This window comes from Setaria viridis, chromosome 9, assembly GCF_005286985.2.
Source record: "Setaria viridis chromosome 9, Setaria_viridis_v4.0, whole genome shotgun sequence".
In the NCBI taxonomy this organism is placed as follows: Eukaryota; Viridiplantae; Streptophyta; class Magnoliopsida; order Poales; family Poaceae; genus Setaria; species Setaria viridis.
Window position 1 is genome coordinate 14,367,249 of NC_048271.2, and position 27,987 is coordinate 14,395,235.

The following is a 27,987-nucleotide window of genomic DNA, read 5'->3' on the forward strand; positions in this document are numbered from 1 at the left end:
CGGCTTGTCGATCAAGTCATGCGCGGATTAAGGCAAATAATTAAGTCACCGACGACTACTTCGACTACTCATCTCGACTAGAAAACTAGTTGAGGACGCACTACTTCGACCACTCGTCTCGACTAGAAAATTAGTCGAGGACGAACTATTTCAACTATTCGTCTTAACTAGAAAACTTGTTGAGGACAGTCTACTTTGACTACTCGTCTCCACTAGAAAACTAGTTGAGGGTGGGTTCCACGTGATCAACAACTAGTCGGAATTGACTCCGACTAGTTGGCTTCAACAACAATCGATACGGCTTTATCGACAATCGTCCACGAATTAAGCTAAGTCACTTTTTTAATTATTTTCCGGTATGTTTTCCGCATGCAATGCAACACACTGACTAGCTATTTGTGTACACCTCTCAATAGGAATTACCCTCCAGAGCTAAACTTTTCCAATTATTCCTCAGCATGTTGACTAAAAGCCATAGGCTTAGTACACCGTATTACGGAGGCTATCGCCATGGGTTTGGTGCACCGAGTTCCGTAAGCTCCACCACAGGCTTAGTACACCGAATTAGGAGGCTCTGCCATGAAGTTTGGTGTACTGAATGCTGGAGGCTCGCAGCCGCTATACCCTAAGAAGGCACAAATCCTATGCGCGGCAAGACGCGCTCTTCTTTCCAAAAGGCAGAAAAGTCTGAATGACTACTTTAAGCATAATCGTGCTTTCTTTTTATTGCAATGCCAACTAGTTATTTTAAATGTCTTCTCTTAGCGGTCACCAATATCTTTGAGCAGAACACACCTTAATTCGTGATAGCCTCGGGTCTTCTGCCATGTCTAAACGCCAGGATGCGAGGCAAAGATCTCCGTAGCAGCAGTGCCAGTACGCGTACACGAGACAAAGATCTCACACGCAGTGGCAATGGCTAAATAGGGACTGAGAGCCTAAACACAATAGGCTAATTACTCGGGAGAAATATGGCCGAAACAAGAGCATGACACACAACATTTACATTATATTCATCACTGAATAAATTTTAGTAATTACAATATTCTACAAATATGCTACATAATGTATGCATCTCTTTTTGCTGGTCAAGCTTCGGCGATGACTCTCCAGGACGCTCAGCGTACATCCAATAACTCCGCTAGCTCCCAGGCTCGGGGGCTAAGCGCCAATTACTACTCGGAATATCTTCAGTAGCTCAGCTAGCTTCTAAGCTCGGGGGCTAAAGCGCTAATTACTACTCGGAATACCTCTGGTAGATTTGCTAGCTCTTAAACTCGGGGGCTAAGTGCCAATAACTATTCGACGTGGCTCTTACAGCTCACCTGGCGCATAAGCTCGGGGGCTGGATGCCGCAAAACTACTCGGATGATGATTTGTGTGAAGACTAAAGATCCTCGGATTGATTAATTAATCATTCAAAGGCTCGGGGGCTGATAAGCTACACCCAATAGTTGATTTTTTCAAGATGAAAGAAGAAGATTCAAGATTTTATTGACCCTCAGCATGATTTTTTGATTCAACCTAATCACGGGGGCTACTTCATATAGAGTGCGACTTCCACCACCCTTCATATCACATTCCAAAGATGAAGATTACAAAATCAAGATGATCAAGGGCTTGAGAACACCATAGCCTCATGGCAGCTTTGAGGAACTTTGAAGATTCAGCTAGATAAAGTACTTAAGAAGCACTAAAACTACTTAGCGAGGATCTGAAAAGTATTAGAAGACTGCTGCATTCGACTATGAAGCGCTTGGGGAGATTGTTGGGGATAGATCCCCATTACCCGTAAGGAAGGAAGAAGACGGACTCCTTCTAGGATTGCTCTATAATCCTACTAGGAGTCATACCATGTAATCCTACTAGGACTCCTACCTTGTAACCGACTAGTAATTCCACCCCTGGAGTATATAAAGGAGGGTAGGGGTCCCTGGATCGGTAGACGAAGACCTCATGGAACCACAACAGGGGACCAAATCCTCAACACGAAACAACACCAAGCGCGGGGTGCAATATACAACACCCCAAATAGGATGTAGGGTATTACGCTATTTTGGCAGCCCAAACTTGTATAAATCTGTGTCTTGTGTCCTCACTTTTACCTTCGACTTCCAGGTATGATGATTCCCCACCAACCAATCTACTACCTCAAGATACCCCTCGGTAGGGTGTCAGGTATAAAACACCGACAGTCGTGAAGCCACGACGGTTGTGGATGAAGCCGACTAGTTGGAGTCGATTCCAACTAGTTGTCGACGGTGTGAAGTCTGCCCTGACTAATTTTCTAGTCGAGACGAGTAGTTGAAGTAGCCGTCAGCGAGTCGGTGTTGCCTACTATTGGTATTGCCGCAAGCACTTCAAGTCTTCTGGTGGCCTCCCATGTTTGCATGTAGCATAATTCCATGTATTTCCTTCCTTGGCACGGGAGCCAGCAGAAACGTGAAGGGGTTATTCTGCCTGATCCTTGTGTGTGTTGACCGATACTGACTCGGAGTTGCTATAGTACTCTGTTAGATTTATTCCTTTTTAGACTCGACACGGTAATCAGCTCGACCTTGAACTATTGTCCAGTTACCACGATTTGTACTCAGAGCTCTGATCGAATTAGATTCCATCTTGGAGTTGACGCTGCCCACGATGCAAAATCCACTGGTTGAGGCAGATCAACTCGCCGATCTTGCTTGGTAGTTAGCATAGGACAACGAACGTGCAGCTTCAACTAGATTCATTTTGATGATGAGGTCCTTCAAGCTCGCCCAATGATCTCGACATCACCCCTACCTGGCATGCCAGATATCGGTGTTTTATACCCGGCAACCTACCGAGGGTTATCCCGAGGTAGTAGATTGGTTGGTGGGAAATCGTTGGACCTAGAACTCGATGGTAAAAGCGAGAACACAAGACACAGATTTATACAGGTTTGGGCCACCAAAGTAGCGTAATACCCTATGTCCTGTTTGGGGTGTTGTATATTGCGCCCTGCGCTTGGGTGTGATTTGGTGTTGAGGATTTGGTCCTCTGTTGTGGTTCTATGAGGTATTGGTCTACCGATCTAGGGACCCATGCCCTCCTTTATATACTCCAGGGGGCAGGATTACTAGTCGGTTATAAGGTAGGAGTCCTAGTAGGATTACATGGTATGAGTCCTAGTTGGATTGTAGAGGAATCCCAGTAGGAGTCTGTCTTCTTCCTTCCTTACAGGTACTGAGGATCTATCCCCCGACACTTCCCTTGCCCGAATCGGTCCAGCTTGTTGGAGGTATGCCCTAGAGGCAATCATAGAGATGATGATATTCCATTTGTATCCATGATTTGTATATTGTGTTCATTGAATATCCATTAAAGGCTACTTGAATTGATTTGCAATTATGTGAATTGTATGTGAAACTCTTTACTTGTATGGTTATTCTAAAGTTGTCCCTAGTCGGAGTTCATGTGAGGACACACATGAATATTAGACTAGCACATGTGTTAGTTGATGACTATGTTTCACAAGTCATGGACATGGAGATGTTGAACTAATAATGTGGACACATGTGGAGACATGTGTTAGGACTGACCCAACACGAGAAGTAGTTCTCTCTTTAAAACAACATATACGCTTTGTCCTTAGACCTGAGATTGTCGCATGTATTCTAGATGTGGATCGACCTACTTAGGGGCTATCAAACGCTACGCCGTAACAGGGTAGTTATAAAGGTAGCTTTCGGGTTTGTCAAGAAGCATGCTATGAGACATGGTCAATCAAGATGGGATTTGCCCCTCTCTGATTGAGAGTGATATCTCTGGGCCCCTCGAGTGATCGGATCAGAAAATGCATGGCCATGCTACGTACGGTTAAGAGTTAACCTACAAAGGGATTCCGAATCACAGGATCGAGAAAGAGCGGTCGGCTTGAAGCTAGACCAAATATCGTGAGGCAAAGGGAATAGCATGTATATTATGTTGTGATGGTTCGTCTGATATGATCTTCGTGTGCGTATAGGAGTTGGCACGTCTTGCTAGAGGCCGCTACCGACTATTGGGCCGAGTAGGAGTACTCGGGCCATGTCTATACGTATCCGAACCCATAGGGTCACACACTTAAGGGGCTGGAAGCCCAATTCGGATCTGATCCGAGTTGGATTAGGTTTAGGAGTACTAATGGGCCTCGGATCCAGAGGCCCATCAGGAACCTCTATAAATAGAGGGGTGGGGGCGCCCTAGGGTTGACACCCTTTTGGCGAAACACACCTGCCGCGCCTCCCACGCCCTCGCCTGTTGCAACTCGCGGATCTAGCAATCTGGCTTGCGACGCTTCCTCCCTGCACGTGTGGATACCTTGGAGGTGTTGCGCCTGCAGCACTTGGACAAGCCGCCGACGAGCCACGACGAGCCGACGACGAGCCGCGGTACCGGAGGCGATCTTGCTGTGCACGTGGACGAGCTGCTGAGGAGCTGCTGGACGTGATCGACTACGTACGACTACGTTGATCGACTACGTACGACTACGTGATCGTCTTCACTGCACCGACGCACATCTACATCTTCCGCACCAGTAGTGCGTCGAGTGGTAATCCCGTGATCCTTATACGGCAGTTCTTCCTGGTTATACGCGGTAGAAATTTTGATTTGCGCTAGTGTAGCCTACCTCGTATTCCAACACAGCTCGCCTTCCTATGTTAGAGCAGGCCACCTAGCCCAACTCATCCACCCCTGGTCGTACTTATGACCGTCGAAAGGTGCACGTCCCCTCCTTCCTTCGCAGCTAAGCATGCTGGCTGGCCTCATCCACCTGACACCACGCTGGCGCCCTTATCCTCTTCTCCACCGGTGTGCTCCCTCCTCTCCTTGCTTCACCGCCACACTATCCACCCGGCCTCATCTACCCGAGAGGCGTGGCCGCCTCCTGTGCGCCTCGGGAATCTTTAAAAGGCACCCGCTCCCTCCTTCTCTCAACGCTTTTCACCCCTCACTGAGGTAGAGAGACGGGCTGCGCCCGTCACCACTGTCCCCATCTATCCCCTCCTCTTCTTCCTTTACGGGTGGCAGGGTGTGTTGGGCACCCCAAAAGATCCACCTTCGGTGGACGCCACCTCCTCCCTTCCCTTGGCTGCTAAAGCTGAGCCCCGAGAGCTTGAGCTCACGCCTCCCCATGGCCGCACCCTTTCCGGCCCTCCTCTCTCCTCCATGACAACTAAAATGGGTTCGCCTCTCCTTCCTCTTCATTTTGGTGCAGGCCACACTGTCGGCGGCGACCAAGAATGCCAATCCGGCGTGTCCGCGGTGCCTCACACGGTGGCGGCTATGGCCACCCGGTGGCGCCGACCCGCCCCGGCAACCGAAACGGCATGCCTCTATTTTATCCTATTCCCCGTCGTCCCTCCTCTCTCTCTCTCTCTCTCCATTAATTTGACAAGTAGGTCCAGCCCATGATGCCATTCCCCCCTGGCCATCCGTGCCCCTTCACCCCGCCTCCATGAACAGAGGACCGTGGACATGGGCAGCGCCCGATCCACTGCGCCCATAGGGCCAGTCCACGCAATAGTACCAGCAGCCCCCGCCCACTTGCGCCAACGCATCTAAAAACGCTACACGCACCCCAACTAGTGCACCCCAAATCCTAGTTCAAGCCCTTAGCCACCTCCAAAAGGTCTCCAAAAATCCCATAAAACCCCAAGAGCCAATACATTCCCTTCTTCTGTATAGTTCACCTTATATGAGTCCCTTTTTCATCTTTTACGAAGATCTTAGAGCCCAACCTTATTAGGAAAGATGCCACACCGCCTCCACCCACCGCTGTGCCCTATCCCCTAGGTGCAGGAACGGGTCGAAGTTGAGTGCGTCGTGTGGTCTCTAGCCACTTTACCCGCGTTGTTAAACAACACCCAGTGAGCTGTTCCTCACTGCCCTATCATCGCCGCTAAACCCTATCGCTGCCACACATATGTTTAATCTTGCCTGTCCCCAACCCCTTTAGGATCTATCTAAAGCCTCTGGTCCATTCCACCGAACCTCAAATAACGTCTAGGTATAGCCGTTATGCCATCTGCCTAAAACCTCAAGTCTCATCCAAACACAACCGTTACAACGCCCGACTGAAACTTTAAGTATCAACCCCATCTAACCATTATGCCGCCCGATAAAAATCTCAATTATCATCCAAACCTAACCATTGTGCTGCCCAATCAACCCTAGGGAATTAATCATTGAATTCCCTAGAATTTTCTGAAAATCCCGCCACCCAACCCATTAATTATTTAGAAACTTATTTCTAAATAATTAGTAAATTATTCTTCGAATACCCGGGAATTCATCTTTAATTATCAGGTAATTCCCATAATACTCATGCTTTTCCATCCTTTTGATTTCTTAGGAATTGATTGGTGTATTATTTTATTGATTGTTAATTTATATGCTTTTGCCATCCAATAGACGACTAGGCTCTGCCTAAAGTTGAGGATCCAAAAGGCGTCCGGTCAGCACAGGTTGACTATTTCAAGGGTCGGAGGCCCTAATTATATATTTGTGCACATTTCCTGGGAGAGGATCCGCAAGGTAGATGTTATTGGTCCCTATTTAGGCCCAGTATATCCGTGGATGGACCTAGGGAATGCTGTCCAGAGATGGACACGGGCGGGTATTGATCTCGTAGGTTAGTACCACCTTTTTGCAAGGGTATGGGCTGATCGGATATATGGGGAAAGTGTACACCTCTGTGTAGAGTATGATCTATTCGAATAGCTAAGGCTCACGGTCATGAGCCCACTAAGTCAAAGCCCCCATGATTACCTCTTGAAGCTCTTTGGGAAAGGGATTAGTATTTTGAAATACTGGTGGAAGGTCGATGGACTGGAATCCAGAATAAAACCTGAGGACTGGTAGGGGAGGTAGTTTTCCCCCTCCAGGACCACAACTTTCATTCTATAAAATAATAGTAACCTTCTTACAACTTTCATTCTATAAAATAATAGTAACCTTCTTATAGAGTCTTTACAAAACTCATCTTTCTAAATTCACTTTGCATATGAGAGATGCTTTAGGCTTAGGAATATACCCATTAACCTCTTCCTTGTCCACATCCTGTAATGTGTATAATTACTTTGTAATTGTTGGGATTTGCTTAGTACCAACCTTAAGTGTACTCAACCTTACTTTCATCACACATGTTTAGGCCTCTAGGTGTTTAGACCAACTTGTTAGTGGATGGGCACCACTTCGTAACGCTAAGGTGAAAACCTTTTCTTATTAAATTATACACCTTTTTATTGCTTGAAATACCGAACTGTGGTGATAACTGTATTAGCCTATTGATCCAGGGACTAATGCAGATGATCAGCGGGACTCCCGAAGGATGGTCCCCACACATGGCCACCTTTGGTAGATGATGGATGGAGAGGGGACCCCCAGGTAAGTGTAGGGGAAATCCGTGACCTGACACCTCAGCATCTCAGTGATGAGGTGAACCTGCTCCTCCGAACAATGGATTGGGAAGGCTTGACTCTTGGAGTCGTTAGCCACCAACCCCGAGGCCCTATGAAATAAGGATAGGATTTCTCTAATGAGAACAAGATCCTGAGCGATTAGAGATATGAAAACGACCACATCGTCAGCGTAGAGAGAAGCTCGTTGCTTGATAGCTACTGGATGTAGTGGCTAGAGTAGCCCCCTACCATCCGCCAACTTGAGCATGGCATTAAAACACTCCATGAGGAGCATGAAAAGCATAGGTGAGAGGGGATCTCCCTGCCTAAGCCCACGACCATAGCAGATCCTTCTTCATGGCACACCATTAAGTAGAATCTTGGTACTCGCCGTGGAGAGTAATGTCGAGATCCAGTTAGTCCAAGTCCTTGGGCAGCCAACCGCAGAGAGCAGTTCAGGAAGGAAGACCCAGTTGACCGAGTCACATGCCTTGGCGAGATCAATCTTGAACATGACCCTCAGGATCAACATTGACACTAGCGCCTTCACCGTCCCCAAGACATACATGAAGTTGTCATGTATTTGGTGACCCTGAATGAAAGCACTCTGATTTTGTGAAATAAGCTCGTGCAAATAGAGCGCGAAGCGGTTAGCCAGTGCCTTAGAGAAGATCTTCCTGAAGCTATGGATGAGACTGATTGGTCTATAATCTCTAAGGCTTTTAGGATCTTCCTTCTTGGACAACAAAGTTAACAAAGCATCGTTCAGGTGATGAAAATTTTTGCAGTCCAATGAAGATAGGGCATCGAAAGCCCTAACAACATCCCCTTTAATAATCGACCAAGCCGACCTATAGAACCAACCAGTGAAGCCATCCAGACCTGGGGCCTTGTCGAGAGGTAGTTCCTTAATCACCTCCCACACCTTGGCTTAGGTGAAGGGGCGCCCCAACAAGGAGAGGCCCAAAGATGGTAGACCTAAAGCTTTGAAGTCAATGGCACAGCCTATCTCATGGCTGGTCCCGACGATCACATCGTAGTAGTTAAATGCTGCCTCCGCCTTGTCGTCCTCAACCACGACCGTCATCCCATCAACCTCCAGAGATGGGATGAAGCTCTTCCTCCACCGCTGGTTCGTGTGCAAGTGAAAGAACTTCGTGTTCACATCACCTTCATGTAGCCATTGCATACTGGAGCGTTGCCTCGCTATGGTACGCTCAAGCGAGATCAGGCCCAGGAATCTAATCTTCAGAAAGCAGCGGAGCGCTTGCTCAGCTGTTGAAAGCGACCGATGGTCCTGCGCCAACTCGAGGCAGAAGATAACCTGCTTAGCAACCTGAATCTGAGTTTGAATGCTACCGACTATCTTAGCACTCCATCGCTTCAGATGCTTTGCCGTCTCACGAAGCAGAAAGTCAATGGTGCGCAGTGGGTCAGCGACCGGGCACGGGCCATGCCACACATCTTGCACAACCTCTAGATAACCATCAAATTAGGGCAGACGGCCTGGAAACTAAAATGGCGCTTTGGATGAAACCCGTCATCGAACTGAAGGAGCAACGATGCATGATCAGAGCACCGTGTCGCAAGCGCCTGCAGGAAGCAATGTGGGAATAATCCCTCCCATTCAGTTGAGACGAACATCCTGTCTATGTGTTCTAGGGATGCGACCGTTCATTGCTCCAGGTGAAAAGTCGACCATGAAGGTGAAGCTCCACGAGCTCAAGATCATTGAGAAATCTCCGAAAGCGACACATCATCCTTCTAGAGAAGCGACCATTATTTTTATCAGTGGCCTAGTAGATAAGGTTAAAATCCTCACAAAGAGCCTAGGGTCCATCCATAGATGCGTAGATCTGAGCTCTTGCAGGAAAGCGACCTTGTGTGCGTCCTCCTACGGACCATAGACCGTGGTGAGCCACCAATGCTGGATAGGAGAGCTCAGCATAGCGACCTTCACCGAAATCGAGTGAGAGCCAAAAACTGGGGAGGATATCGACTAGATATTTGTATTCCAAACGACTAGGATCCCACCACAAGTATGAGCCGCAGGCAGAGCAAAGTAGTCAAAATCCATCCCTAACATATCCAAAACCAGATCCCTAGTTACAACATCTAGCTTAGTCTCTTGTAAATAAAGCAATGAAACATTCTCCGACCTAGCGAGTTCCCGAATCGCACTGCGTCTCGCACGGCGGTTTAGTCCTCGCACATTCCACACGGCTAGATTTTCATTCATTACAACACAATTACAAACGACCTTACGACCTAACATGGGTTGGCTCAGACCAGCCGTGCCCCATCGACCCGTGGTCCTCCGGGAACAGCTCCTTGGAAGCTGTCAGAAACTCCTCGTCCTTAAAAATGCAACTGCCAAGAGCTGGCCGTCGTTGTGCCGCCGAGCGAGAACGACCAGCTCGCAGCTGCTCCTAGCTAGGAACCATGCATCAGATCACGTGCCGCGCTCGTTGATCCGCCGGCCGGGGTGACTATCCAGGCCGTTGGGTCATGCACGGACGTCTACTAGCCGACACTCAAGTTGCTGATGTGGCTTCCATCAAATAATCATCACCCATCAGGTTGTTGTTTTCTCTTGGGTGCCAATGCAACTTGTTCAATCCCCCAGCGCGTGCAGGTGCAAGCGCTGTGGCTGTCACACAGGCTCACAGCCATAGTATGGATTCGGTGCCAACTGCCAACTGATGGAGCAAGAGGGATTATGCTCTGTATGCGTACCGCAACATTTCGAAGCCGAAGTGCATCATTCCAGGGTGCCTTGGCCTTTAGGTTTGACACAGAGACGCGTCGAGACACCCGGCCCGACGTCGAAAGACCAGATGGAACAGATGACAAGGATGCAAATTAGAATATAACAAACGAGGTGAGGTCCAGGATCAATCGCGGTGGACACGTTAGCAGAAATTTTTTTCCCCGTTCGATGATGTATCTATGGCGCTCGCCACTGGCTGATGCTTCCGCACGTTGTATTTGGTCCACGCGTCAAACCGGAATACGGCGTGCGGAAAATATCTCCGTTCCGAAGGCTCGAGACCCCTCGCCTGCTTCGCCCGGCAGAGCGCCGCCTTCCCCGTCTACCTCTCGCGCTCCCACGTCCATTCGGCCGCTTCGCCTTGCAGATCGCCGTCTTCCTCATCTCCCTCTCGCTCTCACACATGCACACGGCCGCATTGCCGCATTCATTTCTCATCTTCTCGTGCACCTATGTTCTTTCCCTAGTCTTCCTCAGTCAGCAAGATCGACGACGGCGGCGGCGGCGGCTCCCTTCGGCGGATTGCCCACGGGAGGGGATCCTCGGCTAATCTAGTGGCCAGGGTGGCCGAGCTCGCCGGCCCACTGCTTGTTGTGGATTCAGATTGATTCTATTCCAATTATTTATTTTGATTTCCTAGAATAGAATGAGCCTGAGCAGCAGCTGGATTGGCTGCTCGGTGTCCGTGCTGATATGGGTGCTCAAGCTTTAGGTGTAGGAAATTTGGGTTGTCCACTACTTACGTGTATATCTTTACTTGGTCAATTTTATTTATGTGAAGAGATTGTTCATTTGTAGATAAAACTACATGCCAGAATGCGGAATCGTCAGCTGCAGCAATTGCCACCCGTGAAGTAGTCCACAAGTATCCTTGGGCTGCCTGCCCCGGCATCTAGCTGCACATGAGGCCTCGTTGCCAAAGAGGCCATCAAGGATGTTCCTGAAATCTAAATACATCGAATTGCCGCAGCAACAACGATCAATCAGCCATCAATGGTGTGTGATCAGTTAACCTTGATCCCTTGGTGTTAAGTTTGCTATTGATGTACAAAACATCATACGTGGATTGAATCGTCCCAGAACAACTACATAGCTTTAGTAATTTAGTAATGCAGTTTCTAACCAATGGTTCGTCCAGTTAATCATGAATGTTTTTTGTTACATTTTTAGTTTATGTCCAACATATCACAAAACAATTACCGCATAATCAGCTAGGTTCACTGGTTCAGGATCATGTAAACTATTTTTTTTCCTGAATCTCTGTCGAATTTGCAGGGTTCGATGCTATGTGCCGCATTGAGCTAGGTGGCAAGCATATGGCTTCCTATTGCTGAGTTTGGAGAAGACCTGGACAAAATTGTTTGAACATCTGTTTTCTTTTCCCTCAAATGAAACTTTGGTGCTGATATATCAATTGCTTATTCATACCTTGCTTTTTCTATTCTTTGAGTTAGCCTCCCTGTTCCCCATGTTTAGAACGCAAGAATTGTTCACATTCTGATGCATACTGCACATGTTACATCTTCGTTTAAGATTATTACATACGTTGGGTTGTACCGTTGTAGCAATGGTACTTTGTTTAATTACCCAGCTAATATTTGATTTGTGGTGATGTTATATAGTCCGGAAACAAGGCTCTTTTCTTATATCAAGAAGAAAAAGTGCCTTCTGTTTTATCCCCGTTCATGCTGGCTCTTTTTCCATGTGTCAATAATCTGAATGTTCTTTTCCTAACTTTTGAATTTTCCTTTCAGATTGAAGGTTGTACTAGGTAGTGTAAGTCTCTGTGCAGATTTTCTACTGATAGTACCAGATAAGTCAATGCTTGCAGCGTGTAACTTCCAGGTAATCATTCAATTATGCAAGTTCAGACTCGAACTTATTGATTTTGGAAAATATATGTACCTACCCGTACTCAACTATTGTCAATTGTCAAGCTTAGTAGTCTCAAATTATTAGGAACAATGTTTATATATTGTACGTGTCATTCTTCGCTTATCCAGTATGCTTCCATCAATCTACTATCCATTCTAATATTCTCTACGAAACAAATCAAATGTAAAATAGTGTAGTCATACGCACGCATGGGCGCCAACCACTAGTAACAAAATTAATATCCCGTCTTTATCTACCTAATTATTAATTCTCACTTCCTTTAAAAAGGTCTAGTAGGCATACACGAGCACTATTGATAAACATTTTTAAACCATCCATTTTGTTTATGGATAATTTTATTCTTTATATATATATACCTATTCTTTTTTCCGGACAATATCAATCGATCACAAGGGTAGGTAGATTTCACCACAACGACGTAACCTAACCAATTGATGAGCCATACTTAGTTCGCTTTAAGGTGCTCCCACCTACTGGATCTATGAACTATGGTCACCACCGTGGCAGCATAACCATGCATGGTGTCAACTTCACTCATCTACGCTAAATTTACGCAAAAGGCGGTCATCCTCTGCCAACCTACCTGCAGTCCAGAGTGATGGCATCGTGCAAGCCCAAAATTTGTTTGAGAACATGATTTGAAGCTTTATACTTGGCATGTAAAGATTCTGGGCACCGTGCTCATGTTCTTTCTTCAGGCGTATGCGCCGCTGGGCAGGATGAAAGTCGTTGCAAATAACCCGGTGGTGACATCAATAGCCGAGAGCTTGGGGAAGACTCCAGCGCAAGTTGCTCTACGGTGGAAGTTGCTCTACGGTGGGGGATCCAACAGGGTCAGAGCGTGCTTCCTAAAAGTGCCAATGAGTCAAGGTTGAAGGAGAACATCGACCTGTTTGGTTGGTCTATTCCTGAGGAACTGTGTGCCAAGTTTTCTGAAATTGAACAGGTAAAGCCCCTTTTCAGTTGTTTAGCTGAGGTGCATAAAATGCATTTTTTTTACTCTACTTTTCGTCAGTAAAATTTGGATATGTGCAAGTCTGCATATATAAGGTTTGTAACATAGAAGTACTTCAGTTTAATAGAACGCCATAACTAACACATAAGTATATGGCTGCTTTGCTTACTGATTTTATATGAGAAATTGAGAATTGATAGAACTGCAACTGAAATATGTCTTCTTCATGGTGAACAGGTTAAGCAAATCAGAAACGATTCCTTCGTGCACCCTCAGGGTATGTACAAAACAATTGAGGAGCTCTGGGACGGTGAGATCTGAATGAAAATCATCGCCGGTATGAAATCGAATCCGTGATCAGTGTTGAAACTGATGCCACTCTCTAATGCTGAAGCTAGACATTTCCAAGGTTTTCGACTCTGTGCGTTGGGACTACTTGCTAGACCTACTGCAACGCCGAGGATTCCCGCCGAGATGGAGAAGCTGGGTCACAACTTTACTAACCACTGCCACATCCAAGGTCCTCATGAATGGCATGCCGGGAGAGGACATCCAGCATGGCAGAGGTCTCCAACAAGGGGATCCGCTATCACCACTTCTTTTCATCCTAGCAATCGACCCTCTGCAAAAATTACCGCACCTTGCGACTGAAAACAGGACTCTATCAAAACTAGAGGCAAAAGTGCTCGGCTACGCCTATCTTTATACGCAACAATTTTCATAAACCTGACGGCAACAGACGTGCGAAACATCACAGACCTGCTGGACAAATTTGGCTGCATCACAGGCCTAAGCACTAACATTCAGAAAAGCACGGTGGCTCCCATCCGTTGTAATGGAATCGACCTAGATTCGATCCTAGCTCCCTTCCCGGCAGCTAGAACATCATTTCCGGTCAAATACATGGGCCTACCTCTCTCTCTGGGCAGACTGAAAAAGTTTACTTCCAGACACTCTCCGACAAAGCGAGTGCAAGGTTAGCCAACTGGGCTGGCAAGCTGCTCATCCTAGCAGGTAGGAGAACACTAGTCAGAGCAGTCCTTTCTTCACAGCTGATTTACTACCTCTCCGCCCTGAATGCTCCAGCGTCAATACTAGAAGAAATTGACAGACGACGAAAGCGTTTCCTTTGGACTGGCACATACCAGATCGCGGGAGGGAAGTGCAAGGTTGCATGGCACACACCATGCAAGCCAACTAAATTGGGTGGCCTAGGAATTCTACATCTAAAGAAGTTCGCAAGAGCCCTAAGACTACGCTGGCTATGGCCCGAATGGAAAGAGCCGCGCAAACCATGGGTCGGCATACCAACACCGTGTAATGAGAGAGACAAAACTCTGTTCGCTTCAGTAACGACCATCATGTTAGAAGACGGGGAGAAGGCTAAATTATGGGAGTCAGCTTGGCTAAGGGGGAGGCACTGAAAAATATTGTGCTGGCGGTGTACGAAATATCGAAAAGAAAGAAAAGAATGGTCAAGGACGCATTAACAAACGACATGTGGATATCAGACATTAACGTGGCTATCATTTCATACCTATCAGAATTCACTTTACTCTGGGCTCGAACAAGATCATTCAATTAAACTAAGTAACGCCAAACTCCATAACCTGGAATTTGACCAAGCACGGCGAGTACACAACTGCTTCGGCATATATGGCGCAGTTCCAATCTTCGACACCCTCTAACATGGAGCGCCTCATCTGGAGAACTTGGGCACCGCCCAAAGTGTAAATTTTTCTCGTGGCTGGTCTATCAAAATCGGCTATGGATAGCGGACCGACTAAGAGGTTGGCCCAACCAAAAGCTTTGCATGCTCTGTCACTCGCACGACGAAACACTGCTACATCTCCTTACGCAATGCCGATATACTATACGAGTCTGGGATAAAATATTTGAGTGGACAGCTGCACACGTACCTGCTAGAGGGGATTGGTCTCAATTCCAAACTGTTGACCAATGGTGGGCACAAATAGGATCGATGAGCGGAGCCCCACTGAAGGGATTACGATCTCTTATCATCCTAGTATCTTGGGAAGTTTGGAAAGAACACGATGCTAGAGTTTTCCAACGCAAGTTCCAATGTCTTTTTTTTTTAAGGAAAAGGGCACGAGAGTGTGCCTATTTCATTGATAGAGTAGGGTTACAGCCGCAAGTTCCAATGTCTGGAACAAATACTCGGTAAGATCAAGGAGGAAGCGCGATGTTGGATCTTGGCCGGCGCAAAACATCTGGGCTCTATCTGCTCTAGTGGCTAGTGCACGTTTTATCGATGGCTTTGATCGTAGCTTTTAGACAATGCAGTAGTGAATAGTCACATCCCGGTCTAGCCAAGTTTCTATTACATTATCTCAGCTGTTCAGCACATAGCTGATCACGGAGCTAGCTTTGGGCATAGCATAGCCCTTTTATTCCATAATAAACACAGTGATAACTGGTGAGAAAAGCATCGAGCGGCAACACTGATTTCTTCTCTGAAGCCGAAAGAGAAGGCAAGCTAGATAATCAGCATTTGCCGGCATTCAGATCACCACACCCCCAAGTTATGCAACAACAGTCGCAGGCGTGCAGCGGCGCTGGCAGAAGTTGGTGAGCAAGTCGGCGTACCGGTAGACGGGCGGTTCCTGGCTGATGCTGCTGCCGTCGGCAGTGTACCTGACGCATTTCCTGCACGCCGGGTGGCACCCGCGCTCCGAGAAGTCCATGCAATTGCACTGCGGCGGGTACATCAGGAGGCACAGGCCGCACTTGTCGCAGCACGGCCACGCCCTCGCGTTTGTGTCCATGGCGAACGCCGCGCCTCCTTCCTCCTCCTCGCTTCCTGCGGCAACCAGTTGAGCCGAAGTAACCGTGCGTCTCCCAGCTAATAACAAGTGGTTCTGAAAAATTGGGGGAGGAGTTCTCTCACCTTTGCGGAGTGGCAGAGTTGCGAGGACGGCGAGAACAGCCAGTGCGACGAGCAACACCTGAGGCCTACTCATGTTTGTTTCTCCTTGCAAGAACGAACAGGAACAGCCAGTGTGGCGAGTCTGTTGCCTGGATTTCCCTGCTATCGTCAGGCCATCTTGCAGGACAACAGGAGGGATGCCCGTCAGGCCGTCACAGCTGTGTGTTGCCCCGCTTGCTTGCGCACAGAGAAAATGATGAGAAGGGAGCAAAATGACAAATAGTAAAAAAGTGGGTGCTTCGAAGAGGACGTATGACACGTCTAACAGTTGGCACGAGCAAGAGCAAGCAATACGGAACGATGGACCGCATCATCGTTCCTTATCCATCGACGGATAGACCTTTTTTCCTCCCCAAGGACTATCTCCCCGCTGAGGCATTTCTCGGGTATAACGAAAATAACGACATCTAAGAGTAAGAATTGTAATGGCACGCTTCAAACATTGCAAATAGGCTGCCTGACCAAATGTTACATTAAATCATTTCAGCACATAGCTTTGAGCATACCACAGCCCATAATTCCAGAAACACAGTTTACAGTAAGAAACGATGAGCAATCACCACTTTTATTTCCTCTCTGGTCTCTGCATCTTGATGAAGTATTCAGCCGACCGCCCAAGTACTATGCACCAGCTGCTGCAGGCGTGCAGCGGCGCTTGCAGAAGTTGGTGATGAAGTCCGTGCACTGGAAGAGGGGCGCTCCGCGGACGCCGCCGGTGGTGGACTGGAGGCAGTTCCTGCACGCCGGGTGGCACCCGCCCGGCGACAGGTCCCGGCACGAACAGATCGGCGGGAGCGACCTGGTGCACACGCCGCAGGTGTCGCAGCACGGCCAGGCGCGCGCGTTCGCGTCGTTGCCGGGCGCTGCTCCTCCTCCCTCCTCTCCGCCGTGCCCTGCGTGGCAACCAAAACAGTTGATGAGCCGAGACTGATGCGTGTTAACAAGTGATTCTGACCGAGGAGGAAACTCACCTTTGCCGAGTGGCAGAGCTGCGAGGACGGCGACGACGGCCAGCGTGACGAGCAGCATCTTGGGCCTCATGTTGGTTTCTCCTCGCAAGAACCGGCTGGCGGCAGCGACGACGACTCTCTATAGATGGGATGGAACGTAAGAGGTTACTTGTAGGAGGGGGTGCCCGTCACAGGCGTGTGATCCAGTGGCTGCCCACTGGAAAAGAGAGCAAAACGACAATTAAGGGGTGTTTGGATAGGAGGTGCTAAACTTTAGTAATGTCACATCGGATGTTCAGATGCTAATTAGGAGGATTAAATATGAACTAATTATAAAACTAATTGCGTAGATGGAGTCTAATTTGCGAGACGAATCTATTAAACCTAATTAATCCATCATTAGCAAGTGGTTACTGTAGCACCACATTGTCAAATTATAGACTAATTAGGCTTAATAGATTCGTCTCGCGAATTAGATTCCGTCTGTGCAATTAATTTTGTAATTAGCATATATTTAATACTTCTAATTATTATTAAACATGTGCTAAATTTTAGCAGTGAGTATTCCCTAGCTATGACACACGCGAGCAAGACTGCAAGACCAACATGGTCGTCTGCGCCTAAAGACAGACATGAGGTCTGCTGGAGCCTGGCAGTACTCTCACTCACAATCCATGCGCGTGCAAAACCCGGAAAACCCAATCCCACGATTCCCACCCAGCGAGGCCCGTCAAACTGCACGCGCCACCACACACGGGCCAGCGCAACTCCACTCGGCCCAAAGACACGGAACGCTTCAGGCCGGCTCACCGCTCGGGCGCTCGGCTTGCTCCTTCGCCAGTTTGTCTCATCCTCGTCTCTTTTTTTGGAAACATTTTTCATCCTCGTCTCAAAAAACTCTGCAGCGGCGAAGCCTAGCAGCCGAATTAAACGCCACTGGAACATTCAGCGATGCGCGCCATACCATTTCAGCAATCAAATACAAATAAATAAGATAACAGTAGAAATTCACCACGAAATCACAGTATTTTAATATAAAATTCTAAAGATAGAGCTCATTAATATATTGACATCTACATAATATCTTGAGTTATTTCTAGAACATCCAGAAAAACAAATCATTCAGGAGGTAGTACAATAAGCAATCAAATCAGATTAATATATACATTTTGGACCATCAATATCTATAATTTAGAAAGCTGAGTACAGAATACATATAAAATATAAATTTGCTATCCCTGGCCGCTGCATGAAATTCAGATCTCGCGTAAATGTTGTGTGAAACAACCATAACTTATTTGAAACACAACATGAACTCTTCCTTAAGACATGTTCTGTGCTTTGATTGCAGCTCAATCACCAGACACAACACATACTTGATTGGATGAGCAGGCAAACCACTGTCGTCCATACATCTATGGGCCCACCAGAAGGTTTGGACAGTCCTAAATACGGCGTTGTACACCGAGACGTGTCAGACATGAAGACTACGGTGCAAGACGGCGTGATCTACGTGGAGGACAAGAACTAGTCGAGGATTAGAAAACTACTCGTAGCAATTAGAGTAGGACTCCCTAGTCGAGTCCGACTAGTATTCCTATAAACAACCGACCTGTAACCCTGCTCCCGGTAATATAAGGCGAGGCAAGGACCCCCTCCAAACAAGTTCAATCAATACAATTGAACCAACACACAGGACGTAGGGTATTACGCGACATAAGCGGCTCGAACCTATCTAAATCGTGTATTCGAGATCACCTTTGAGTTCCTGATCTCGGCAAGCCCCACGTATAAAACACTACCTCAGGTACCCCCTCAGTAGGTTGCTGGGTCTAAACACTGATAGCTAGCACGCTAGGTAGGGGATCTCGCTAAGAATCCACTAACGAACTCGATGGCTCAAGTCATCATCAAGCCCACCGTCGCGTTCGAAGCAGGCGCGACATTCATCTTCGGCTCTTGGGTTTGCGTTGTGGACGGTGCTGGAAACTACCACCGCCACATCGCCCCGGAGGAGAAGCAGTACGATATCAACCTTCATCGCCAAGCTTTGGAGGATTTCGTCGAAAAATTCAACGAAATTTTTGACCTATTTCGTTGCTCGAGGGCCGAGTCCGAGTACAACTCGACTTCTTCCACTAGTCGGATTGGTTCCCACGAGCTGGCGCTTAAGCCAGCGTGCGAATCAGTCTACAATACAAGTCGATTCTCGTTCGGACTCCAAAACTCGGGTGCTGCTTACCAAGCTACCCTGTCCAGATCACAATCCTACTCGAATGAGATCGAGGACCTCGATTACTACTCGGATACGGACGAGGAGACTCCTTTATCAGGTCCACAACAAAGCCCGGTGATTACATCTACTCCACAATGCAGATTTGTCTACTAGCCCAACATAAAGCCACCTGCTCTTGCCAAGGACGACGAGTCACACCTTGTCGCCTACTTTGACACCCTCCCATACCAGGAGGGTATCCCTCTGTCGCCTATCTACGAATAAGACGGCTCCACAGAGGTCATCACGTCAAGTTCGGGTAGCTATTCTCTAGAGTAGGAACTCCTCACCATCGTTGCTGTACAAGGTGGTGAGGATGAAGATAAATCAGAAAGAAATCCGCGATGTGAACGTCATCCTGACGACGTTTCGCAGGAGGAGCTCACCGCCAATGTGGAGGGAGAGGAAACCAAAGCTTAAAGGAATCGACGTCGAGTAAGAAATGCTGCCAGAGCAGAGCGTCGTCGCCACCTTGTAGCTGAACTACCCATCATGAACTTGGATCACGCGTTTGAAACAGTTCAATCACGTCACCACCATACTCCTCTCGCCACTATTACATCCATTGACTTGATTACTCGAGCCGTGCCACAAGAACGGCAATACGAGGAGGACACATTATACTCTGCCTCCTCGTAATTATTGTACTCTGCATTATGGTTCAATAAGGCCATGTTATATATGTGACCCGTATTACAATAATGCATAAACATTGTAAGTTCATGACGAGAGCTCACCTTATGCGTTATTGCATAGGGCGCATTATACTTGACTATATATACAAAGCTGTGGAGGTTCATGCCGTTCTTGAAGAAACAGACCGAGTCAGACCGGTCAAACAAAACAACATATGTAAATTATTGATTGTATAAGAGAACTGTTGGTAAAACACACTGTCCTACAGTCAAGGTAACAAGGCAATATCTTGACAGGTTTCATGTAGATGAAACAAACAAATAGAACAAGGCTGGCTCAGCAAGCAAACCAGACCCTGAATTATCTCATGTAAGAGACATAATCGTTCTTTGGCAAATTCTAGCTGTTTTCAAGTGCAAAACGGTGAATGAAGGCAGACACTGCATTACAGAAACTAGCACTACGCCGTAGTACCAGCCTCTTCTTTCCTCTTGCGGGCCCACCTTGGGCTAACCTCGATGAGCCGATGTGGCATAAGCTGCCGCTCCTTTCTGGTTAGCTTCTTGTAGTTGCTCACCCTGAGTTTGGCAATCTTTGCCTCTTCCTCGGCTGTAGCTTCTCTAACCACCACTGTCAATCTGCACCTTGGTCGCACCATGACACCACACCTCCCCTTGTCATGGTAAGACAGCCTCTTCAGGTAAAGTCCCTTTCCCACAAAGGCCTCCTCTGCAGTTTGAAAGGTTACAGGAAAGTACTTAGTTTATAACAAATATAGGGGATGGCACATGCTTTGTTTAAAAACCTTACCAACAATGAGCTTATCAGGATCCAATCCGTGATTGTGGGCTGCATTTGCGCGAGCAGAATGGATCACCTGCAGTAATACTGATGAAAGATGACTTTGGTCATTTTGACACTACGTATCAAGGGAAGCAGTTGAGTAGTCAAACGTTCACTAAAGAGGACTCGGTAAACAGTTTTAGCAGCCCTTTTAACTGTCACTTGCAGCTGCAACAAGCCATCTTCCAGACGCATACCTTGGACCAGCTTTGCTACTAGATTCACCTTCTTTGGGCTCTAAAACAGCCAAAAAGCTTCAGAAAATCAGAGATAAAAACATCTCTTAATGATATAAATTACAGTAAAAGCAACATGCAGTGTATTAATTGATGAAATTTGTGCAACCTCCTTCCCTGTTACCATATATGCTTAGTACTATTTTCAAGTGTTTTTAGTAATTCAAATTGAACCGAAGTTAAGCCATTAGTGCAGCTTCTAGAAACAGGCACTCAGCAACATAGAATCAGCAACTTGCATCCCTGCGACCATTGAAAGGCTCGGGACAAAATGTTTTTGTTGTTGATGATGACATAACCACTGAAACCTCATGAAGCCATATTTAGCTATTTCAGGGAACACAAAGTCTAAATGCAGCAAATTTATGATATTTTCCACATTAATAGATACGCCATCAGCAACATACTCGCTGGCACCTACAGCTGAGTAATGTACCTGTCTTTAGCTTGGTTTTGTTTCTTATACCCGATCTGACCAGTACGCGGGTAAAATTTTGTACCCACACCTATATCCATCAGTGCGAAACTCATTGGTGCATACAACCACGGATCCAATTATCATCCTTTGTACTTGCATCCATTCTTGGTCAATCTTCGACCGAGAAATTTTCTTGAAGTTTTATATTAGCGCAAACTCAAGAATCCTAAAATCTTAATGGTGTGGTTGGCAAGCAACGTGAAAAAATATTAAAAATTAAAGGTGCAACTGAGGGAATAGTCCAAATATCTTGTTTGGTTTCTGATGAAATTAAGATGGAGAGTTTAAAGGAGGATTCTAATCCTCTATTTGGTTCGTGTGTTCGAGAATGGAAATTATACCATATAAGTTAGGATGAATGGTCTTAGGATATCGATCTTTCACTTAAATCATGATTCCCATCCAATTACCACTTCAGTAAGTTATTAGTGGAATTGTTACTCTAAACTTCCACTCGTTCTTTGTCCCACCAAACAAACAAATAGATTTCTAGGTTTGTATAAAACTCTGATTCTCTCTCAACAATTATCTCTAGAGAGCATTTGGCAACCACTTGGAAAGAGAGGAGAGAAATCATTGATATTAGTTGATAGAGAGAATTAAGGTGAGACTTTGATTTTTTAGTCCCAAAATCTTATTTGTTTGTGAAGGGAATTAAAATTAGGAATTTAAGAAGCAAATCCAATATTTTGTGACGGTAGTAGGCGTTTTGGTGAGGGTTTGGAGGAAAGTGGGTATGAAAGTCCAGAGGGTCTAACTACCACCATCATTTCGTTGGACAAATGATAATTGGTTGGGAAATGTGTTTTGAGCGAAAGGTAAATGCATTTGTATTGCTTATTATAATATACGTTATAATTTTCCGATGCATAAACAAACTCCCATTCCATTCTCCTACTTACCTCCAAGCAAACAACGTTAATCAAATGATTCTACTCAGTTGGAGCAGACGAAGTAAAAAATGCATTGACAAAATTTAATATGATAAAAAAAGTTAAGAAATTTTTTTATTTGGTGAAAACCGCAGTAAATTAGACGCCGGAATGCCGAATTGGGGTGATTGTGAGAAGAGAAAAAGGAAAGGAGCAGAACAGTTTTCGTGTGAGTGCTGAGTGCGTCTGCGTGCCTGCGCAAGCGCGAGCCTGATAAAGGCTTTCCACTCTCAGGGGCAGAGCGGCGCCTCCCTCCCCACACCGCGGCGCGAGAGGAAACCCTAGCCGCCGGTGATGTCGGACCCCTTCTACCCGTACTCCCGCGGCGCCTTGCCGGGCGGCGACGGCGCGCTGCCGCCGCCGCGGTACTCGGACCTTGAGGTCGACCTCATCGCGGCCCGTTACACCGGCACCCCCCCGCCCTACCCCTCCTCCGCCGACGTCAGCGCCTTCGATTCGCACGTCGGCGCTTTCGACTCTGGCGTCGGTGCCTTCGACTCCGCACGTCGGCGCTTTCGACTCTGGCGTGGGCGCCTTCGACTCGCACGTTGGCGCTTTCGACTCGCACATTGGCGCCTTCGACTCGCACGTTGGTGCTTTCAATTCGCGCTTCGGTGCGAAGCGATCCGCGGAAGGTGAGAGCTGCCATCTCCCCTGTTTCGGTTGGTGTAAGGCGTTTCCCAGTGTGCTCATCGGACAATGCTGGCCGATGTACGGGAGGGGCGTGGGCGATTTGTTTCCTGGTCGTGGTTACCGTGGTGTATGGACGTATGGCTGCTTTGTTAATCTGAAACTTACTACTGTAGTACGAATGTACGATGATCCATTGACCATTGGCAGTGGCATTTGGAGCATATGTTGGTAGGCTGTATATAAGTTATGGATCCTATGAATTATCGGTCAGGTGTTGTTAGTGTTAATGTAGCTCGTACTGCTCTACTATATATATAAAGTAATTACCAACAGTTTATTATGCTTCGTGGAATTGTGAGGGTACGTGAAACTTACATTGAAACACAGCAGAGAATAGAGAACGGCAGTAACTGCACAATTTAGTATCAGCAGTGCCATTGCCTTCGACTTATATATACTGCCTGTCTCATAGCCTTATAGCCTCTCAGGTGTTGGGTTGTTTGAAAGTATTTATTTGAAAGTATTTATGTAAATGTTGTGTAGATTGTAGTTTCATGGTTCTAAAGGGTCCTTTGCGAATGATCTGAGCAATTAAGGACAAGAGGATCCAGGGGCGGATCCAGAACGGGGCTGCGCCCCGGGCTGAGCTGTTGAATCACACCTAAAATAGTCTAATTTTGTCTCCTAAACCTCATTTTGTTAGACTAAACAACACATAGGTTAAAGGGACTCCATGGTCTCGCCCCGGGCTGCAGCCCGGGCAGCCCAGGCCCTGGATCCGCCCCTGAGAGGATCACCAGCCTAGTTCTCTGAAGGTGCTTGAGTCGCGAAGCTTCTAAAGGAGTTTCCAAGTAGGCTGAGATCGGTTTTGTTTGCATTGAACTTTGTTTTAGTTTTGTCCTTTTCAAACATCTGACTATCTGAGACCTTTGTGTATGGAATAAGCTTAGAACATTTGAACAGGGAAGAGCCTTGGTAATGCTAGGTAGTAACTGTACCAGAAAACAGAATACTGGGAGTTTAGACCTTTGGTCGTGTGATTTTGAATGTAGTTAAGACCTTTGGGCGTGTGATTTTGAATGTGAAAACGCTATCACATTTTTTCTATTGAATAAATCCAGGCCAATTTTGAGGTTAGCTACCAGCTATAAACGTACTTGATTATTGCTATTCTACTGTAACGAAACATAACAAGTTACACTGTTGGAGTACTTCTAAAGTGAGTGATACCAAGAGGTTCTCAGACATAGCATTAGATCTAGGATTTTTCCTTATACTAGTATTACTTTTACATTGGATAGCTATGCTTTCATTCATGTAAGTACTTTGTGATTATTTTCAGTATATGGTTGCCTAATACAGATGGCTTATAAAGTTCTTTTGTATATCTACTATAGCTCTCTATCATCAATCTTTTATGGGAAGTCATAGTACTGTTGCCCAGAATGAGGCTTTATATTCACCAAATACTATGGCTAAACGCCCTAGGCTTGAAAGTAGCCTTCCTATATATCCACAACGACCAGGGGAAAAGGACTGTGCCTTCTATATGAGGACCAGAACCTGTAAGTATGGAGAGGCCTGCAAATTTGACCATCCACAATGGGTTCCAGAGGGTGGGGTTCCAAACTGGAAAGAGGTGACTATCTTATATTTTATTATTTCAAATGTTAATTCTGGTATGTTTTTTTTTGTGGTGCGTATCTTTACGGCTCTATCGTTTGAGAAAAAAAAAACTTTATGGCTTTATCCATGTTATTTGCAAAACCATGCTTGCATTACTGTTAGTTGGGAATTAGGTATGGCCACATGAATAGAAGGTTACACAGGTAGCTGGCCTCTATTTCTGCATTGAAGTGTTAAACAGATGCATTGCAACAACACATTTTTTTTTTATAAAACAAACTAGATCATCTAGCTGCACTTTGCAGGGTAGCCATTCAATCATGGTCGAGAGAGCTCACGAGGATTTTCAAGATATTTTTTTATAAAACAAGCTAGATCATCTAGCTGCACCTGGCAGGGTAGCCTCTCAATGGTTGAGAGAGCCCGCGTGGATTTTTAGGCTTGTCCATATTTTGATTTACAATGTTCTATTTTTAAAAAGGAAAAAAATAACTTTTGTCCCTCTATTCTCTTCGACAAAAAGAGACGTCTCTGTTTAATTCATGAATAAAAAGATTAATATAGTTTGTATCATATTCCGAAATTCCTCACTTGAGTGTGTGGTGTGCCTGTGTGTGATTGTGTGCGTGTGTATGTACTCTTCCTTGCGGAGGGGTACATATAATCTGTCCAATGCTCTCTTTCTTTAATACGGAGATATGCTGCTCTCCTGGATGTTCTAGAAAAAAAAAATTGCCAGAAACAGTGAGAGTGGGCAGGGGTGGGAGGGAAGGAGAAGAGCGAAAGACCGGCCAGGAAATCTTTACTCAGCAGGGCCAATCGACCTATGTTTCCCCTGTCCCTGCCGGCTTCAGTGGTCGTCGATTTGGATTGGGCAGTGGCGATGCTTGATCTGGACGGGGACAGCGGCAGGAGTTGTTATAGGCATGGCAGATTTGTTACAGCTCCCTCTCTCTGTGTTCGATTGCTGCTGGCGATGCACTATAGCATCGTTGCTGCTAGCAATTTGCCCAATTGGGATGGGTGGATCGCAAGGCTTGGATTATCTCTTTCTCAGAATAGGTGCATGAGTTAGGATTCTTAGAAAGGGTGGTGGGCTGGACTAGTTTAGGAAAGCCCAATCTTCCCTCTATTTTCTATATTAATTTTCTTTTCTCTTGACAAGTGAGCATGTGTACCATCATGTATGGAATCTCCTTGCCTAAGCACCTTAGGTATAGAGGGTTGGGTCACCATGCGTCACCTTATTGCTGTAAGAACCATGGTACACTACTCCTACCATGTGTATTCCTCCAACTCCATGTTGCTGCTTTATTTCCTTCTGAATTGCATGCCTCGGCTTTATTCCTCACCATCGTGCTGCAGAACATTGACTCAAAATCATTACGTGCCATCCATTGTCTTTTTGTCACTTTTGGTTCAACATGACCTGGTTCCAGTCTATGCATTTATTCTAGCTTCATCATGCTGGACAAGTGACTCCTTGTGCATTTGCATCTGCACTACAAAACTGCGTGCCCGTGCCTTGCTCTCACTACTACAATTCTTGCTGTCACTCCCATTAGACAATGTTTAACTAATACTTAATCAGCTGAAGTGCTGATAAACATTGACAAAAGCAACTATTTATGTGGGGGCATGCCTGGTAGCTATAAAACAGTCGCACTTTCATGGGAATGCTGTTTCTGGAGTCACTTTTTGAAATTTCCTTGACTATTACTTGGTTTCCCTTTCCATATTTATTTGGTGCCTTCTGGAATAATCACCATAATTTTATGTAATTGTGCCTTCTGTCTTGTAATCCTCTGAATGATTTTTTTCCTGGATTACTTTTGCAGGTCCCAAATGTTGAAGATTCTTATCCTGAGCGACCAGGGGAACCTGATTGTCCTGTAAGCAATTCATATTCTTGTTTAGAATCTGTTTGATTTGATATTCATAATATTGTTCTTGACTTTGCAGTATCTTGTGAAGTCTAATACATGTAGATTTAAATCCAGATGCAAGTTCAACCATCCAAAGGAAAAGGTGAATGCACTAGAGGCTGGAACAGACAAAGAAGTAATCTTTTGTACAAAATGTTTGCAAACGTAAAACCCCTATGTGAGGAAAAAAAATCCATCGTATGCCTTGAAAATAGAAAAAGGAAACTCATTGTGATCAAATCGTTTCATAACACAATGCAAAAGTTAAATGCTATCACTAGCATATATGAAAATCACAAAACTGAAATTATGCATTGGGGGTCCTGTTTCATTCATCCACCAAAACCTCTTTGGGCCTGTTTGTTTCATTGGAATCATGCGAAATTGGAATTAGTTTTTAGAGTCGGCTTGTTTGGCTCCACCAGAATTGGAAACGGTCTTTCCTCAAGTTTCCAGCGTCCAAATCATTAGCCTGCGACACATTCTGACCCTCAAAATAGGAAATCATTTCTCCCTCGACCCCGATCGCCTCTCCTGTGTACCGCCACCCCCCAACTCTTTCTCCCATCGACTCCCCGAGCGTTGCGCCACGGCCCCCTCCTCCACTTCCTAGTGCCCCTTCCTCCGCCGCCCCCTCTTCCTCTTCATGCTACGGAATCCTCCCTACGGCATGGCAGCTAGGGTTTCCTAGTGCCGAGCCGTTCTCTTCCTGCTGCCGGAGCCAAGGCCAAGCGCGGCGAAGAAGACAACGTCAAGCATCACCAGGGCCAGGAGCAGTGAAGAAGGTGACGCCGAGGAGCTCCAGGGGCGGGCGTGGCGAGGAAGGCGGCGTCAAGGATCTCCATAGCCGGCGGCCCCGTCTACCTCGCCGCCGTCCTCGAGTACCTTGACGCTGAGGTTCGTGCAACATCTATTCTTCTCCCTGATTGCACTTCGCTCTTACTATTTGTGCCTTGATCTGGTTGTAGCATGTTGTCTGATTTGAATGTCTAACAACAATGGAGACTTCATTTGAATGTCTAACAACTCCATGTGTTAAAGAGAGAGCTATGCTAGTAGCATGTTGTTCCATTTGAATTTCTAATCAACCAAACAATATTTGGAATCTAATTCTAAGAATTAGTTTCTTTGTACATCCAAATTAGAAAATTGAAATGAATCTGATTCTATGTAATTTAATTCCTATTGAATCCAATTGCTAGAATGAGATTCAATTCCGACGAAACAAACACGCCTTAGGTATATGCACTTTGAAAACATCAAAAGCAAAATGTCTCCATTGAGAATAGACTTAGTGATACCACTAAAGCTAATTAATTTTATGGACCATCTTCAAGGATTTATTTAATTACTTTTATTTAGGTTTCATGTGTATATAAGACGACGAAGAGTCATGGAAGAGCTATCAACAAATGATTAAGTTGTCTTATTTTGATCTCGTTGAGAAACTAGCGGAAAATATATAACAGATAGCCGTGT

At 46.1% G+C, this 27,987-nt stretch overlaps 4 protein-coding genes and 1 long non-coding RNA gene across 6 annotated transcripts; 2 read left to right on the forward strand and 3 right to left on the reverse strand.

The window, feature by feature from the left end:
- Positions 1-10,413: 10,413 nt before the first annotated feature.
- On the forward strand, positions 10,414-13,955 carry LOC117835043 (uncharacterized). Its single transcript, XR_004635921.2, has 4 exons — positions 10,414-11,172; positions 11,452-12,021; positions 12,771-13,018; positions 13,265-13,955. It is a non-coding gene; the product is annotated as an uncharacterized lncRNA (long non-coding RNA).
- Positions 13,956-15,570: 1,615 nt separating this feature from the next.
- On the reverse strand, positions 15,571-16,008 carry LOC117835042 (Bowman-Birk type trypsin inhibitor). Its single transcript, XM_034714394.2, has 2 exons — positions 15,936-16,008; positions 15,571-15,848 (listed from the first exon to the last, which is right to left on the reverse strand). Exons 1-2 carry the CDS (start codon positions 16,006-16,008, stop codon positions 15,571-15,573), a joined length of 351 nt encoding a protein of 116 aa, XP_034570285.1.
- A 385-nt stretch (positions 16,009-16,393) lies between these two features.
- On the reverse strand, positions 16,394-17,114 carry LOC117840548 (Bowman-Birk type trypsin inhibitor). Its single transcript, XM_034721067.2, has 2 exons — positions 16,946-17,114; positions 16,394-16,867 (listed from the first exon to the last, which is right to left on the reverse strand). The coding sequence occupies exons 1-2, from the start codon at positions 17,013-17,015 to the stop codon at positions 16,596-16,598; spliced, it is 342 nt and encodes a 113-aa protein (XP_034576958.1). The 5' UTR covers positions 17,016-17,114; the 3' UTR covers positions 16,394-16,595.
- Positions 17,115-20,060: 2,946 nt separating this feature from the next.
- LOC117835310 (uncharacterized) lies at positions 20,061-21,041 on the reverse strand. The gene is made up of 4 exons (XM_072290425.1): positions 20,979-21,041; positions 20,805-20,915; positions 20,646-20,712; positions 20,061-20,564 (listed from the first exon to the last, which is right to left on the reverse strand). The coding sequence occupies exons 1-4, from the start codon at positions 21,039-21,041 to the stop codon at positions 20,296-20,298; spliced, it is 510 nt and encodes a 169-aa protein (XP_072146526.1). The 3' UTR covers positions 20,061-20,295.
- A 1,464-nt stretch (positions 21,042-22,505) lies between these two features.
- On the forward strand, positions 22,506-27,981 carry LOC117836851 (uncharacterized). Of its 2 annotated transcripts, none has more exons than XR_011897298.1 (3): positions 22,506-24,596; positions 26,422-26,475; positions 26,546-27,981. XR_011897298.1 is itself a non-coding variant. In XM_034716367.2 (3 exons), the coding sequence occupies exons 1-3, from the start codon at positions 22,619-22,621 to the stop codon at positions 26,553-26,555; spliced, it is 405 nt and encodes a 134-aa protein (XP_034572258.1). In that variant the 5' UTR covers positions 22,506-22,618; the 3' UTR covers positions 26,556-27,981. The 2 variants fall into 2 exon arrangements, 1 of the variants encoding a protein (XP_034572258.1); XM_034716367.2 differs by having other exon boundaries at positions 22,506-22,959.
- The last annotated feature ends 6 nt before the right edge of the window (positions 27,982-27,987 follow it).